Raw genomic sequence first — 16771 nt, forward strand, 5'->3', positions numbered from 1 at the left:
CAGGCAGTGCACACAGACAGACAGGCAGTACACACAGACAGACAGGCAGTGCACACAGACAGACAGGCAGTACACACAGACAGACAGACAGACAGACAGACAGACAGACAGACAGACAGACAGGCAGTGCACACAGACAGACAGGCAGTACACACAGACAGACAGGCAGTGCACACAGACAGACAGGCAGTGCACACAGACAGACAGGCAGTACACACAGACAGACAGGCAGTACACACAGACAGACAGGCAATGCACACAGAGAGACAGGCAGTGCACACAGACAGGCAGTGCACACAGACAGACAGGCAGTGCACACAGACAGACAGGCAGTGCACACAGACAGACAGACAGGCAGTGCACACAGACAGACAGGCAATGCACACAGAGAGACAGGCAGTGCACACAGACAGGCAGTGCACACAGACAGACAGGCAGTGCACACAGACAGACAGGCAGTGCACACAGACAGACAGACAGACAGACAGACAGACAGACAGGCAGTGCACACAGACAGACAGGCAGTACACACAGACAGACAGGCAGTGCACACAGACAGACAGACAGTGCACACAGACAGACAGGCAGTGCACACAGACAGACAGACAGGCAGTGCACACAGACAGACAGGCAGTACACACAGACAGACAGGCAGTGCACACAGACAGACAGACAGGCAGTGCACACAGACAGACAGGCAGTACACACAGACAGACAGGCAGTGCACACAGACAGACAGACAGGCAGTGCACACAGACAGACAGGCAGTGCACACAGACAGACAGGCAGGCAGTGCACACAGAAAGACAGACAGGCAGTGCACACAGACAGACAGGCAGTACACACAGACAGACAGGCAGTGCACACAGACAGACAGGCAGTGCACACAGACAGACAGGCAGTACACACAGACAGACAGGCAGTGCACACAGACAGACAGGCAGTGCACACAGACAGACAGACAGACAGACAGACAGGCAGTGCACACAGAGAGACAGGCAGTGCACACAGACAGGCAGTGCACACAGACAGACAGGCAGTGCACACAGACAGACAGGCAGTACACACAGACAGACAGGCAGTGCACACAGACAGACAGACAGACAGGCAGTGCACACAGACAGACAGGCAGTACACACAGACAGACAGGCAGTGCACACAGACAGACAGGCAGTGCACACAGACAGACAGGCAGTGCACACAGACAGACAGGCAGTGCACACAGACAGACAGGCAGTGCACACAGACAGACAGGCAGTGCACACAGACAGACAGGCAGTGCACACAGATATGAACATGACAAGTCAAAGGTAGCAATTAAGTTTGGAGGAGATTGGTCCATTGGCCATCATTCCCATTAAAGCTGCACAAGGCAACTATAACACACTGAGCAGGCAGACAATCTGCCTGCTTTAAAGTATTGTCCCTGGTAAGATTGTTTGCTCCATGCTACTGTAACAGTCAGCATACACACTATGTTGAGTGATAACAGGCCCCGGCATTGTCTCAAGTGTGAGAAAATGAGAACTCGGTGTAAGAGATCGATAAGATTTACAAGAAATATAACGTGCATACTGTTTGAAATACCAGAGGCTATTTTTCTCAAAGGTGTGAAAGTGCTGGGCGACTGTGTAAACTAAAGCTAAAAAAAGAAAGAGGGGTGGGAGAGGGGCGCGGGGAAAATAAAAATAAAAGAATCACTCTCACTGACAAGAGCTCCAAACTAAACCTGGCTACATCGGCTATATTAATTTAACCATATTTTAATTTCCTTTCATTCATTCATTAAAAACATTTTTTAACCTTTAACAGAGACAATGATAAAGCCCTAACCCACATGAGGCAAGCCACATTTTCATCTGTAAATACTTGACAGGCATTTGTTTATTAAAAGCATTCCCATCAGCTGATGCATGTCCAGTAACAACTGATAATGCATAATCTGCTCGTTATTACGTTATTATTACAATTATTATTATTATATTGTGAAATTATTATTATTATTATTATTACTATTATCTGCCAGTTATTATATTAGTTGCTACATGTCCTCTGCTGCTGTGAGTGTGTTTGTGTGTGTCAGAGGAGGACATCTACCGAGCAAATGGACACGTGTGCCAAGTGCTATGCCACCTGTTGTTGTGGGCAGCAGCCTCTTATAATTGACAAGTCTATATATATGTATATATATACAGTAATACAGATACATGAGAGGGCTTCTTCCAGGTCGTCTTGGCATGGTGTTGCTGTCAGCAAAGCACCAGTGAACGCCATACTACAAAACACATTTGCAGTCCCCCCCCCCCCCCCAATATATTTTTCCCCCAGATTTTTTTTTTATCCCATTTTTATCCCCCATTAGTGCTAATTTTAATTTATTTATCCTGGTTGCTGCTCCACCCTCTGCTCTGAGAGTTTGACTCTCCCAGAGCCGAAACTGGCTCCATGCTTCCTCCGAGACATGGGCAGTAGCCAGCCGCTTCTTTTCACCTGACAGGGGAAGCTTCACCGGTAGGACATAGCACGTGGGAGGTTCACGCTATTCCAACGAGTTCCCCTCCCTCCTAACAGGCGCCCCGAACGACCAGAGGAGGCACCACATCAGCGACCAGGATATTGTATGTTTTGGTATGGGGTTCCTATATGAAGGAAATCCCCACGGGGCACGGGGAGAACATGCAAACTCCACACAGAAATGCCCTTTTGACGACCCCACCTGGGCGGTGGGCACTCGGGGACATGTGGACAGGCACGCACTCCTTCAGCGCTCACAACGTCCCAGGTGGGAATCGAACCCAGGATCTTGTAGCTGTGAGGCGACGGCGCTTACCACTGCGCCACGGTGCCCCCCACATTTGCAGTCCTTCTAACCAGCTGATGACAAGAGGCTCCAAACCCTTATTTTCAGTTTGAGAAAATGTAACCACTGCTTTCTGCCTCAAAAGCCCTGTGTGTTATATTATGAAACGAATAGTTCCAGTTCTTTATTGTGATTGGCTGGGAGCCGTTGTTAGATACTCTACACACACCTGTGACCGCAGCACAGTATTACTCAGCCAAACTATTTTATATTGATCGCTGTTTCAATGCATGCCATCATTTGTGCCAAACTTAAATTGATACGACCCGAAGCTTATAGCTTGTTCCACTCATTATTCCACTGCAGCATAATGACTGCAGCGCTGTTCTCTCTTTGTTCAACTCCAGAGCTGTAGTTCGGTTTAGTTAGCAGCAGCTAGTTCAGTTAGCAGCAGCTAGCTATCAGCTAGCGGGTGTAGTTCCATTGAAAGAAAATAGTTCCTATACATGAAACTGCTCGCAACAAGGTCTGTGGCTCATCTTGAGTAACCGGGTCATGATGAGTGGAAAGAGACATTGCTGTTGAGGTTTTCAAATGTATTTTTTTTGCCGCTTTGAGCACCACAAGAGAGAAGGCATACATCTCTATGGCAGATATCTCCAAAACTCTGTAACTCACACCAACACGATCTATGGATAAATAGCACTACAGGTGTGAGGAAAAACTTGTTTATTATTTTGGGGTGAACTGTCCCTTTAACATGACGGCCTTGAACCACTCACCGCTTTTCTCTAGATAATATTTGGCCTCCATCAGCAGGCGGCCCTGTGGCTTCAGCTCCAGCTGATAGAAAGAAAGAAAGAAAGAAAGAAAGAAAGAAAGAAAGAAAGAAAGAAAGAAAGAAAGAAAGAAAGAAAGAGGGAAACAAACAAAGGCAACATTTTAGCGATTCTCTGGAATGAATGAATGGACGGGAGTGAATTCATCAGAAAAACATGAAGAATGAAAGGGGAAGAATGTGGCTGATGTCATAAACACACACACACACACACACACACACACACACACACACACATACACACACACACACACACTCACACTCACAGCATGGTCGCCAGAATAAAACATAGGCATTGTATGATTCTGCAATCCACGGATATGTAGAATATCATGTTTCTGAACCAAAAAGACATTGCATATCATGTTTCTAGACATGTGTATAAACATGGCTCCTACAAATGTGGCCACTGTAACCGCTGCAAAAATGTCATACAGACCAAGACATTTGTAGATTTTACATCTCAGAACAAATTCACAATCAATCACTTCATCAATTGTAAAACCTCCTTTGTTATTTACAGGCTAGAATGCCCTATTTGCAAAGTGTTTTACATTGGAAGAACCAAAAGACGGTTACAGGACAGACTAGCAGAGCATGATTATGCGATTCGTACAGGGAATTTAAAATACCCTATAGCTAGACATTATCTGGAGTTCCACAACAGCAATCCATCTACATTACAGGCTTTTGGCATTGACCACATCCCATCGTCTATCCGCAAAGGTGACAGGCAAAGGAAACTGAACCAACGTGAAACCTTTTGGATTGACAAACTACAGGCCACTAAACACCCAGGCCTTAATGAGGACCTAGATTTCACTGTTTTTTTGTAAACATTGATTATGTTTTGATTTGTAAACATCGTCAGGATGTAAATGTATTACTATTGTGATTTATTCATGTGGTTGTTTTATTTATTCAGTTTCTGCTCAACATTGTTGGCCCAAAACCATTGTGTTGTTTGTGTAGTGTTTGTATGTTTTTGACATAATGTAGGCCAGAATGCTGCCATCTATTGGAATTTGTGTATTTGTACACCCTCTAACCAACAGCACCTTCTGTGGCAGTCTCCCATTGGCTCAACACCTCTACATAAAGACCGGGTGGGGCAGGAGATCTGCTTGATTATTCACTTCCTGAAGAAGGCTAGATGCCGAAACGCGTCAAAGTTGATTTGTAAAGTCTAATATGACATTGCCATGTAAATAAAGGCATTTTAACTTTTTTAAAGGAGAGTGCCTTGGAGTCTTTTGTTTTTTTCAACTCTATGTGTATAAACATGTCATAGAGTCTGGTATAGAAATAGTGCGGTGGCCAGTAAAGGTGTTGAGGGCGGGGTGGATGGAGGGCGTAAACCTTTCACACCAGAGGGCCGTGTGTTCAAGTCCCAGTCATGGTCACAGTGTTTTCCAAAGTCTACATTTCAACTCTAAGTCACATAACGTTTTTGTTATTTAAGCCTAACCCAGAACATAAAACTAACCATAACCAATTGGTTTTACTTGCCCAAGCATAACCAAACTTGTACTCGCCTAAACATAATCAAAGTTGTTAAAAGTTGTTTTATTTGCGTTTAACGTTGGAAAGGCAGCGAGGTCTTCAAATTAACCGCCGTTTTGTTTCAAATTTAGTTTGAGATTGTAGATTTGTAGAAACGTAAAATGCCACATTTTAAAAAGGTAAACAGGCCGGCATTTTGTTTCAAATTTACATTGAGATTTTACATATCCGTGGATTGCAATGTACAATGTCGACATTTTATTCTGGCGTCTGGCGATTGGGTTGACACTCACCCAGATCTCCAGCTTGCCGTTTTCCTTTTTGCAGCGGGAGGCCAGGGTGTCCAGGGCCACGGTGGCCTCAGACTTGAGCTCGGCCGTGCGGTCCTTCACCATCACGTGCATGACCCGGCCGCGGTGCACGTGGGCGTCGAACGTGCTGCTCCACGGAGGGTACATGGTGGGCTTCTTCTGCTTGTACACCTGGCCCTTGTCTTGGCAGGGAAACAGAGGGGACACACTGTCAGATGAAACTGTAAAGCTTAAAGGAGAACTTCACCCAAAAATAATGCTGATTTATTTTTGCACATGATGTCACACATATACAAAAACTGTAAACAGATTTGCAGGCATTCATTTAGTTTGAGAGTTGAGTTGAGTTAAGTTGTGGAGTGGACCAGTGATGTCATTTGTGCATGAATGACATCACTGGTCCACAACTGAACTCAAATCAACTCTCAATAACTGTCAAACTAAATGAATGTCTGCAAAACTGTTGAAAGTTTTCAGATAGTATGTGTGAGATCGTGTGCAAAATAAATCTGCATTATTTTTTCAGTGAAGTTCTCCTTTAACAATCTAAAATTCCACTGGCATGGTAATATTAAAAGAAATGCATGAGAAGTATGAAAAATATTAGCAAAATACAGCATTATGAGCCTGTGCAAAATGTCATGACATGAAAATATGCAATACAAAAAAAGAAATAAATAGCCACGTATTAAATGAGTGAGAAATAATAAATATATTGTGATAGAGGATATGCAATGTATACAAATGAGTGAGAATATGGAACTATGAAGAAAACAAATATGGGAATTTACATCTCATGATGTGCAAAATGTGCATCATATTCACATTATCAGGTCTACATTTACATATGGACATAACGTGTTAAACACGCAGACATGGGAAAAACTATTCACCTTATTAAATATATTCAAGAGCACAGAATTAGATATTTATGGAAGAATAAAATTAAAAAGTTAAACATTCAGCTGGAACTGTATTTCCCCCCACAGCGAGTCCTATACAGTCCAGTCACTCTTTATGATTATGTATCATAGTGCTAAGAGATTTTTTATCTCGTCACATGGCCCGGAAATCTTCTTAATGGCATTGATCAATGACATATGCATTTCTTTCCTGCAATAAAATCCCATAATAACACCCCATATATCCACTTACATAACTGCCACATGCCATCCTGCCTAAAGCCTGCTAAGCTCTTTCTGCTCCCAGAGAGATCTGCATCTGTCTCCAACATCGGCTTGTAATGTCTGCCCACCGGCCCTGCCCTGCTTAGCTGCTGTGTTTACTGATTCAACCGCCCAGAGAGGAAAATATGTCTGTTTCTCCCCAGACGCACGCATCATTTTCACGCAAGAAAGTTTCCTAGCTGTCTTATTCAGAGCGAGAGGTGTCATGGTCTCTCAGTTCCTGTGTGAATTCTCTGTAAAAAAAAGACAGTATAAAAAAAGAGTAAACAGAGTTGACAGGCTACGTTCACACAGCCACCCTTAGTGTTTGAATCTGACTTGTTGCTCACATCTGATTTTTTGTGTGTGGCTGTTCACACAGACTTTTTAAAAGTGGCCCATATCAGACTCCAGTGTGAACAGGTCACGGACCTGAAGTGACCCGCATACACAGAAGAACAACTATAACGTCACATGCAGCACACTGCCGGAAGAAGACAGCAGTAAACATGGGGGTCGCTGACGATGTTGTTTCATCTGTTGTTCATGGTTTCATTTACAAGTTATTGTGCAGTGGAAGCCAGCAAATACAGGAGCAGATGATAGCGAGGAGGAGGTAAAAGAGAGCCAAAATTTTAATGATGGCATTTTGTGGAGCAATAGCTGCTACTTCTTGCTAATACATATAAGGTCTAACGCCTCACTGTCCCTCCCCTGATTAGCTCCCTCACAGCTGTCCTCCATGTTTGTAATCACAATCTGCCTGCTTGGTCCTCCCTCCTCCCGCCGAATGTCGCTCTGGAATGGCGTAAAAGTCACATTGAAGCATTAAGTCAGATATGGGCCAGATGTCTGTTCACATTCCAAAACATCAGATTCAAATCTGATGTTTTTCCACATTTGAAAGTAGCCCAGGTCGTCTTTAAAAAAAGTCACTTTCAATGTGACTTGTACTGTTCACACAGTCATGAAAAAGACGGATCTGAGTCACTTAGGGGGGAAAAGATTAGATTCAAGCACTAAGGATGGCTGTGTGAACGTAGCTTTGAGTGTGCTTTCATGTCTCTGTTTAAAGGGGTTGTATACATGAGCAAAGAGTTTACCAGATTTTTTACCAGATTTTTTTTTTCTCGATTCTGTTTGTTTGACTTTTAAAAATCCATCCTTTGTTCCAGTCAGTTTCTGACTATCTCCAGTAAAACACATAAAAACCGGACTTGCTTGATTGGCTCCCTCAGTAAAGGATCTTTTCCGTCCAATCAGGACAGTTTGCCGCATTTGAACTGGAAAGCCTCCACTCGTGTTTTACCTCTTTTGAATGAGAGGGGCTGCTGTCGGCCAATAAGGATCTAGCATTGTGAGCCTTCAAATTCATTCAATAAATAAAATAAAATAAAAATCATCAAATGGAATAATATGGGACCTGTAATGCTGCAATACCCTCAACGCTCTCAACTTTGACTTCTGTAAGAATCATAGTAATGGAACACTTTTAGAGCTGCGACGATAAATCGATTATTTGTTAACTATTAAACGAATTGCAAACTATTTTGATAATCGATTAATCGGTTTGAATGTTTTTATTTATTGACATTTACATTTGGGGATGTCATCTTGGGCTTGGGGAAAGACTGATCGACATTTTTCACCATTTTCTGTAACATTTTATAGGCCAAACAACTAATCGATTAATCGAGAAAATCAACGGATGAATCTACGATGAAGATAATTGTTAGTTGCAGCCCTAAATGCCTTCTTTTTCTGGATATAATCAGCTGCACATCATCTTACAGTGAGCCAAAGTGCCGGCTAGATTTTTTTATTTAGCCGGACGTTTCTCATCATCAGCTGTTAATGATACGAGCTCAGCAGGGAGCCGGTGAGCAACGTGTCAGTCAAACAACTGAAGGCACTGAAGCTGAGCGGGTGTGCTCTGTAGCACTGAAGCTGAGCGGGTGTGCTCTGTAGCACTGAAGCTGAGCGGGTGTGCTCTGTAGCACTGAAGCTGAGCGGGTGTGCTCTGTAGCACTGAAGCTGAGCGGGTGTGCTCTGTAGCACTGAAGCTGAGCGGGTGTGCTCTGTAGCACTGAAGCTGAGCGGGTGTGCTCTGTAGCACTGAAGCTGAGCGGGTGTGCTCTGTAGCACTGAAGCTGAGCGGGTGTGCTCTGTAGCACTGAAGCTGAGCGGGTGTGCTCTGTAGCACTGAAGCTGAGCGGGTGTGCTCTGTAGCACTGAAGCTGAGCGGGTGTGCTCTGTAGCACTGAAGCTGAGTGGGTGTGCTCTGTAGCACTGAAGCTGAGCGGGTGTGCTCTGTAGCACTGAAGCTGAGTGGGTGTGCTCTGTAGCACTGAAGCTGAGCGGGTGTCTAAATGTCATTTCAGAGGCTTTCCACCAGATACTGACTATCTTCACAAAATATCAACAGCTTCAATCTATCGGCCTCCAAAAACCCCTATCACCCATACTATTGTGTGAATAATGACGCTGATTTTTACGTTTTCGGTGTATCGTAGACTAGTTGCTGAGGTCAAGATTTCATCTGAAACTAAAGTGACGTAGTCCTTCTAAAGAGTCAATCGATTGAATTCAGTGCTCCTACACACACTCGAGTATCTCCCTGCGACGCTGCAGGACCGGCCTTGTGGTTAGAGTGGAGGAAAACAAACGACACCTCCTCCTTCCTCTCAATGCCACACTGTTTTTAGCAGCACTCTGCACTCATATTCACCAGCGGATAAAGATAGTCACAAGCAGAAGAACCACTTCTAGTGTCGTCCATTATTGCTCTCGGAACTTGCTGAAAGTTGTGATACTGGCATGATACTGGCATGACTCAGCCGACCGCAGTGCAGACCTTAAAAATGGAAGGATATGAAGGCATCTTGTTTTAAAAATATATAAGGAGACACACACACACGCACGCACGCACGCACGCACGCACGCACGCACGCACGCACACACACACACACACACACACACACACACACACACACACACACACACACACACACACACGGCACTACAGTATCTTTATCTGTCGTTACATTCCTTGAAACATGACAATCCAGCGCCTGTCATCTAGCTCGGATCCCCAGCTAAGGCTTAGCTCTTCCTTTCACAGGGCTTAGCTTAGTATGGGTTTGAATATGAACGCCATTACCAATATTTTTTTATAGTAAAACCTCATATAGCTGAAATTATGTACCAAAATTGATAAAACTCCTAAAAGTGATCATCTGCGAGATTCTTGATTTTGGCGAGACTTTTGGTCATAAGCGTTCCTTGCTTTAGTGTTTTGCACTCAATGTCGACAGCTTGTGGTAAAAGACATCAGTGTAGACTGCAGCTTCTTCTATTTCTCCTACCTTCTGCTATTTATTCCAGACAAACGGTTGCTGCTGCTTCCACAAACGTGAAACAGGATTCCCCTCCCCAGGAAAGAGCTACCAGACACCGGGTGTTTGGAAAGAGCTACCAGACACCGGGTGTTTGGAAAGAGCTACCAGACACCGGGTGTTTGGAGCAGCGAATGTAAAAAGCCTTTTGATTCAACTCGAGGTTGAATCACTGTTGTGTTACTACTACTACTACTACTACTACTAGCCTACTACTTCTACTACTACTATTACCACTAATACTGTAGTATTACTATTATTACTAGCCTACTACTTCTACTACTACTACTATTAACCCTAATACTGTAGTACTACTACTAGCCTACTACTACTACTACTACTGTACTACTACTACTACTACTGTACTACAGTAGTAGTAGTACTACTACTTCTACTACTAATGTACTACTACTACTGTACTACAGTAGTACTACTACTACTACTACTACTAGTACTAGCCTACTACTTCTACTACTACTAGTACTACTGCAACTAATACTAATTAAAGATCCAGTTGCATGTATGTGTGGAATCTGATCAAAATTATTCTTCAACAACTTAACCATGCTCTTCTATATGTCTACCTCTCTCTATTTTGCACACACACACACACACACACACACACACACACACACACACACACACACACACACACACACACACACACACACACACACACACACACACACACACACACACACACACACACACACACACACACACACACACATATACACACATATACACACACACACAAGGTCACCTGTGTCGATGGCCTCCTTCATGTAGACGGCGCAGTAAGGGCTCAGCACCTCTTCATGGTAGGCCAGACCAGGATCCATCTCAAAGTTGGAGAAACCGATCCGCAGGAACGGCGACATGGCTGCAGGTCTCTGCTCTTTGACCTCTGCCAAAAAGGGTCCAAAGAACCTCTGGAGAACCACGGGATAGTCCTTCCTTCAGAACAGTTGGATGCTATCTCTCAGATTGTGGAGATTGATTGTCCCCTCCGCTGCAGCACGCGCTGACTAGCCTTTCCCTCCAGAGGAAAGATGCTGGGCTGTCAGAGGAAGGACAGAGGGAGGCAGGCTCGGGGAGGGCTGCTTTCCGCCTTTGACGCTTCGCACACCCTGCCCTGACCTGATTAAGAGATGTCAGTTGCCCTGTGAAAGGAAGAGAGAGAGAGAAAGAGAGAGAGAGAGAGAGAGAGAGAAAGAGAGAGAGAGAGGTTTCATCACCCATAACCACAAGAGGTGGCTGCCAGCGACTTGCCCTGCAACCCCCATGCTAACCCAGTTAGATCTCAAAGTGAGGTACCAGGGACCAATCATCGCAATAGGAAGATGAAGGTGCCGTGCACACAGAACATATGTATTAGAGCTACAGTACCAGTGCCTTTCTGCAATTCATTCTCTATGGTAAGGAGGACGCGCTAGGCGCACTCCTCTTTCAAGGACCGCACCTGGCGTTTAAGCGCTCTTGGGGGCTAGTGTTTTTGGCGGAGCGCTCTGGGCGTCTCAAGCTGAAAAAAGTTCAACATTTGGAGGAAAAGCGCGCTGCTCGTCAATGTCACTCCTCCTACCTCTTCTCCTGCCAGGGAGATTTTCACCCTCCGCTGCTGCCAGAATTGCCAATAATCTGCGACAGACTGCAGGAAAAAACAAAACAAAACACACACAAACGCTCCGTGCGCTGTGTTTTGTGCGCATTGGAAGCGCTCTCGACATGATTTCCAAAGCGCTCTGATGTGAAATACACGGCACGGCACGTAAGAGTGACTTTTCTCACCAGCCACGCTTGCCGACGGTTTATACACAAACATCTTCTCATGGACAAAGTCAAAACAGTTTTCACAAATGACAAAGTTTGCACAAATGACATCACTGGCATCGACTTTAAACTCAAATCAACTCTCAATAACTGTCAAACTAAATAAATGTCTGCAAAACTGTTTACAGTTTTCGGATATGTGTGAGATCATGTGTAAAATAAATCAGCCTTGTTTTTCAGTGAAGTTCTCCTTTAATATGTGCCTCTTTTGTCTCTGTTTTTTGGGGAGTGGGGGCTGACATTTTAGGACGTTTGAGAAAACCTGCAGTGGTTGAACCTGCTTCAAAATCCCCCCAAAAGCATAACTGGCAGACCTCTAACCAGTTCTCTCAACCTCCACTCAGCTCAAATTAAACTGCCCATACCTTCAGCACTTGTCAACGCCAACCGTCTTCCTTGGGACTCCTAGAGTGTCTTGTAACTGCAACAATCCCTCTCCACTTGTCCTTTTAGCAGATAAACTGCTACCAAACTTCCCGTGGTTAGGCAGCAGTAGAGGTTAACTCCTGCTGCTTAGACAGGGAGGCAGCAGTAGAGGTTTGATGGCAACTGACATGTGAGGCCTGCCTGAGAGTTGTGTGTGTGTCTGTATGTGTCCCAGTCCCAGTGGTGGAGAAGGGACTATTAATAGAGCTGTAATACTAAACGTGGATCAGGAATACACAAGACTGACTCTGCAGTACTGGTCGTTGTCATTGTGGTCGTCACGACAACCCAGCACCAGTCACCATGTACAACAAGCCTTTACCCAACACTCGCTGACCCTGTGACACATGTGCCATGACCTGGACACACAATGGTAGAGACCGAAGGGCGAGTTCCGGCTTGAACAGATGAAGCAAAAAAAAAAGAAAGAGAGAGAGAGAGAGAGAAAGAGAGAGAGAGAGGTTTCATCACCCATAACCACAAGAGGTGGCTGCCAGCGACTTGCCCTGCAACCCCCATGCTAACCCAGTTAGATCTCAAAGTGAGGTACCAGGGACCAATCATCGCACAATGGTGTATTGAAATGCCGTGTATTTCAACAACAAAAAAATGCACTTCCTTGAATGGCCACTTGAGGCTGCCTGCAAAAGGGAGTCATTCCCCATTCACTCCCATGTTAAAATACTCAACTTTACAGCAAAAATAAACATGTTTACAGCGTGGTTAAAAAAAACGCTTTTGGTCTCTATAGATCATTTCACCTTTCATGACAACTGTACGGGGGGTGAATTCTTACATAACTCGCGCATTTAGAGTAAAATACGATAAAAAAAGATGTTCTGGGCATGATTGACAGGTCGCTTGTCCAGTGATCGTGCAGTTCGCCGATCTTGGACCAAGAGGAGGCGGTGCTGCGGCTCTGTGGGAAACGCCTGGATTCGTGTGAGAACAAAGATGGCAGCGGCCAAACTGGAGGCTTCAAAACAGGAGTTGACAAATCAATAGGTGATGTCACATTCACTCCATCATCTCTTTTTACACTCTATTTACAGTCTAGGGTTCGGCCCATATGCACAAGTGAAAGCTGATACTGATATTCCTGTACTGAAGCTATCATATATTTTGTGGCAATATTCAATCTTATGCCAAAGTATTCAATGTTTCCTGGGGGATTTTATAACACCATCGTATTAACTCACTATCATAGATGGTGACTTAACAGACATTTATTTACATGAAAATCTTTGAGATGATCACTTTAAGTCAGGATTCTGGGAATAAAGTCAGAATTCTGAAAATAAAGTTAGAATTCTGAGTTTAATGTCAGAATTCTGAAAAAGAGAAGAAGAAATCAGAATTCTGAGGGGGGAAAAGTCAGAGTTCTGAGAATAAAGTCAGAATTCTGAGTTTTACAGTCAGATTTTTTTTAGAAAAAAGTCAGAATTCTGAGATTCAAGTCAGAATTCTCAGATTAAAGTCAGAAATCTGAGAAGAAAAGTCAGCAGACTGTTACATGTGACATCACTGATGATGTCACTGATGATATTGCTGATGTACCGGGGGGGGGGGGGGGGGGGGGGGGGTCCCTAGATCTTTGTGATGTCAAAGTGGGGTCACAAGCCAAAAAAGGTTGGGAACCCCTGCTTTAAATGATATACTATCCTTAAAAAAACAACAACATAGTTTTCTAACTTTGTGTTATCAATCATTTTGATCATTTTGGATCAAGTAGTTGTTTCGTGTTGAGTGCTGTACGTCCGTGGATATTTGATTCTGGAATGGATCTCTTCATCAGTATGTTGATCACACAGATTTAGACATATACACTGCCTGACATTGACACCCCCCCCCCCCACCCACACACACACACCCACACCCCCCCCCCCATTCACGCACACGAAGACTCCTACAAAGGCAGATTGGTACAGTACCTTGAGAAGTGTGCAGCGCTGCAGCCCTCTCAGCCTAACAGCCTCTTCAGCAGTTTGAACGTTTCAGTAGAATCCTGCATGTAGGGGAGTCAAACTTCCTGTGTTTGACTTACGACTATGCAACCACACTTCCTGTCTCTGGGCCGTTTTGCCGTTTTTTTTTTTTAAAGCTTCACAGGTGAGGCTGATGCAAACACGACATTGAATAACACCGATATATTAAAACACAGCGTAGTTATCTTTAATGACGTTGTGACATCCTGGGATTATTATGGTCTGTGGCCTCTTTCTCCCTCATGCAGTGACCATACAGTAAGTCTAGGTGGATTTAGGCAGGAGCAACACAGAGGTCATTGTTGCTGCAAGCTGCTGATCTCTGCTTATAAAACCCACTCTAACCAAACCAGCCACTCACAAGCCGCAAATGTGTTGCTGTTCATTTTTTCTCAGCTGCTTAGTTCTGGTTCGTGTATCTTTGAGGTGAATTGTGCATTGCACATAATATAGCATTATCCAAAGCGGATTACTTTATCCTATTTGGCTGTGCCTCAGCATCAGCGTTGGGCAAGTTACTTTCAAAATGTAATATACTACATATTACTAGCTACTTTGATTTGAAAGTAATAAGTTACTTTACAATATTACTGTCTGTGTAGAGTAACTCATTACTTATTACACTACTTTTGCATTACTTTTACCAAAACAACAGCAGCAGCAGAATGACAGAACCATAACGAAAAATAATTTCAACCGCCTTGAAGTCAGTACTGTAAACTATCCAAAATTCTAAATGTTATCATTTTCCTTTGTTATTGTCATCTATAGTGGTTATTTGTGTAAAAACACACAGTTTGATTAGGAAATGATTGTATCTTAATTTAAATATGTGCTTTGGTTTAAAAAAAGAATAACTCAATTTGTAACTTGAGTTACTTGAGAAAGTAACTGGTATAATATTACTGAAATCCTATAAGTAATAAGTTATATTACTGAGTTACTGCTAAAAGTAATATATTACATGTAATATGTTACTTTTGTAATGAGTTACCCCCAACACTGCTCAGCATACACTTGTGTGTGTGTGTGTGTGTGTGTGTGTGTGTGTGTGTGTGTGTGTGTGTGTGTGGGTGGGGGGGGGTTGACACTTAACCACCCATGAGCACTCAAATGCCACCCCCACCCCCCCACACAAGTGCCAATGTACCAATGTCAGAGACCTTTCTCAGCGTGCCCTTTCAGATTCCTCTCATCGGGGAGGGCAAATTCAAACAACCCTCTGTTCTGTGCACCATCAAAAGGGGAGTGTGTGTGTGTGTGTGTGTGTGTGTGTGTGTGTGTTTGCACCAAATGTTTTTGAAGCAGCTGAGAGGGGAAGGGTCTCTTTGTTGTTATTGACAGGATGTCCATGTGTGTGTGTGTGTGTGTGTGTGTGTGTGTGTGTGTGTGTGTGTGTGTGTGTGTGTGTGTGTGTGTGTCTGGTTTAACAGGAGCCATTCAAAGAGACAGGACACAACAGCTCTTCTTTCCTTCATTTCGTGAACATACAGCTCATGGTCACCTATAAGATCTCTCTAAGTACTATTATAATAGTATTTAGTATAACTTAGTATATACTATAATAAAGATGATAACTTTCAAAGCAGAAACTAAAATGGATCGTACGACTCTTCCTTTTCATCCATTCTGACCAAAACTATTTTTTACTCAAGCATATTAGGGTTTCATTATAGGACACACATCACATGTAAAACATAACATGCCAATAGCCGGCCAATAGCCTACCTGCAGATCAACAAAACGGTAAATACTGTTATAGGCAGCTAAAATAGTGGTATGGTTCATAGTAGGCTAAATGCTCAATAGTAAAACCCTTGAAACAAAGGGAAATACATGAGCTAAAACAGATTGACTAACCTGTACGAGACAATGCCCACTGAGTTATTAAATGAACACTGGCACCTCCTGGTGGAGGAAACCCAAACTAGGAAACTGGTTGTGGAACCTATCAAGAGTTGATGTGATGAAACTGGCAATCATTTGTGTGCAGTGTTTGTTTCCCTATCAGTACAAGACATGAAAGGCAGACGCATGCAGGGACTGTAAAAAAGACAAGAAAACTCTTCACAGTACAATGCACTTACCATGATGGCTGATGGGTAGGCTGTGTTAATGTTGGCTGTTGAGTCAGAAATCTTTTGTTGAATGTATGGTAGTTAGTTCCCCATAACATGTATTTTAGAAGTAAAAAAATAATAATTGATGATTCATGATTGGAGTCACTGCACTTTGACCCTACCAGCAGTTTCCATATAGCATCATGGCATCAGCTCAACATTAGCTCCGGGGCCGATACCCTAGTACTTACAAAATGTCACATCACATCATTTTATAGCTTTGCCATGTATATAACATTTAAATATGATGCAACATCAAGCCTGTTTCTGCGTCTGTTTTCTCTCTCCTTCTGTTTTGCTCTGTAAGACGAGAGAGGAGAATGGGCTATTTCAACAGTCTATAGATGTTTAAAACAGAGCATGGTTAAATGTTACCATCTTGTGGACAAGAGAATAA

At 43.6% G+C, this 16771-nt stretch overlaps 1 protein-coding gene across 1 annotated transcript in view; it reads right to left on the minus strand.

Annotated features, from left to right (window-relative positions):
- prkcq (protein kinase C, theta) overlaps positions 1–14229 on the minus strand; it is a 30270-nt gene extending 16041 nt beyond the window's left edge. The window contains exons 1-4 of the mRNA XM_083660027.1: positions 14201–14229; positions 10777–11176; positions 5435–5634; positions 3583–3643 (exon numbers count right to left, since the gene is read on the minus strand). Coding sequence (XP_083516153.1) covers positions 3583–3643; positions 5435–5634; positions 10777–10894 — 379 coding nt within the window. The 5' untranslated portion in view covers positions 10895–11176; positions 14201–14229. The remainder of the gene's footprint in view (positions 1–3582; positions 3644–5434; positions 5635–10776; positions 11177–14200) is intronic.
- Between the last annotated feature and the right edge of the window lie 2542 nt (positions 14230–16771).

This window comes from Poromitra crassiceps (genome assembly GCF_964638095.1).
Source record: "Poromitra crassiceps genome assembly, chromosome: 2".
In the NCBI taxonomy this organism is placed as follows: Eukaryota; Metazoa; Chordata; class Actinopteri; order Beryciformes; family Melamphaidae; genus Poromitra; species Poromitra crassiceps.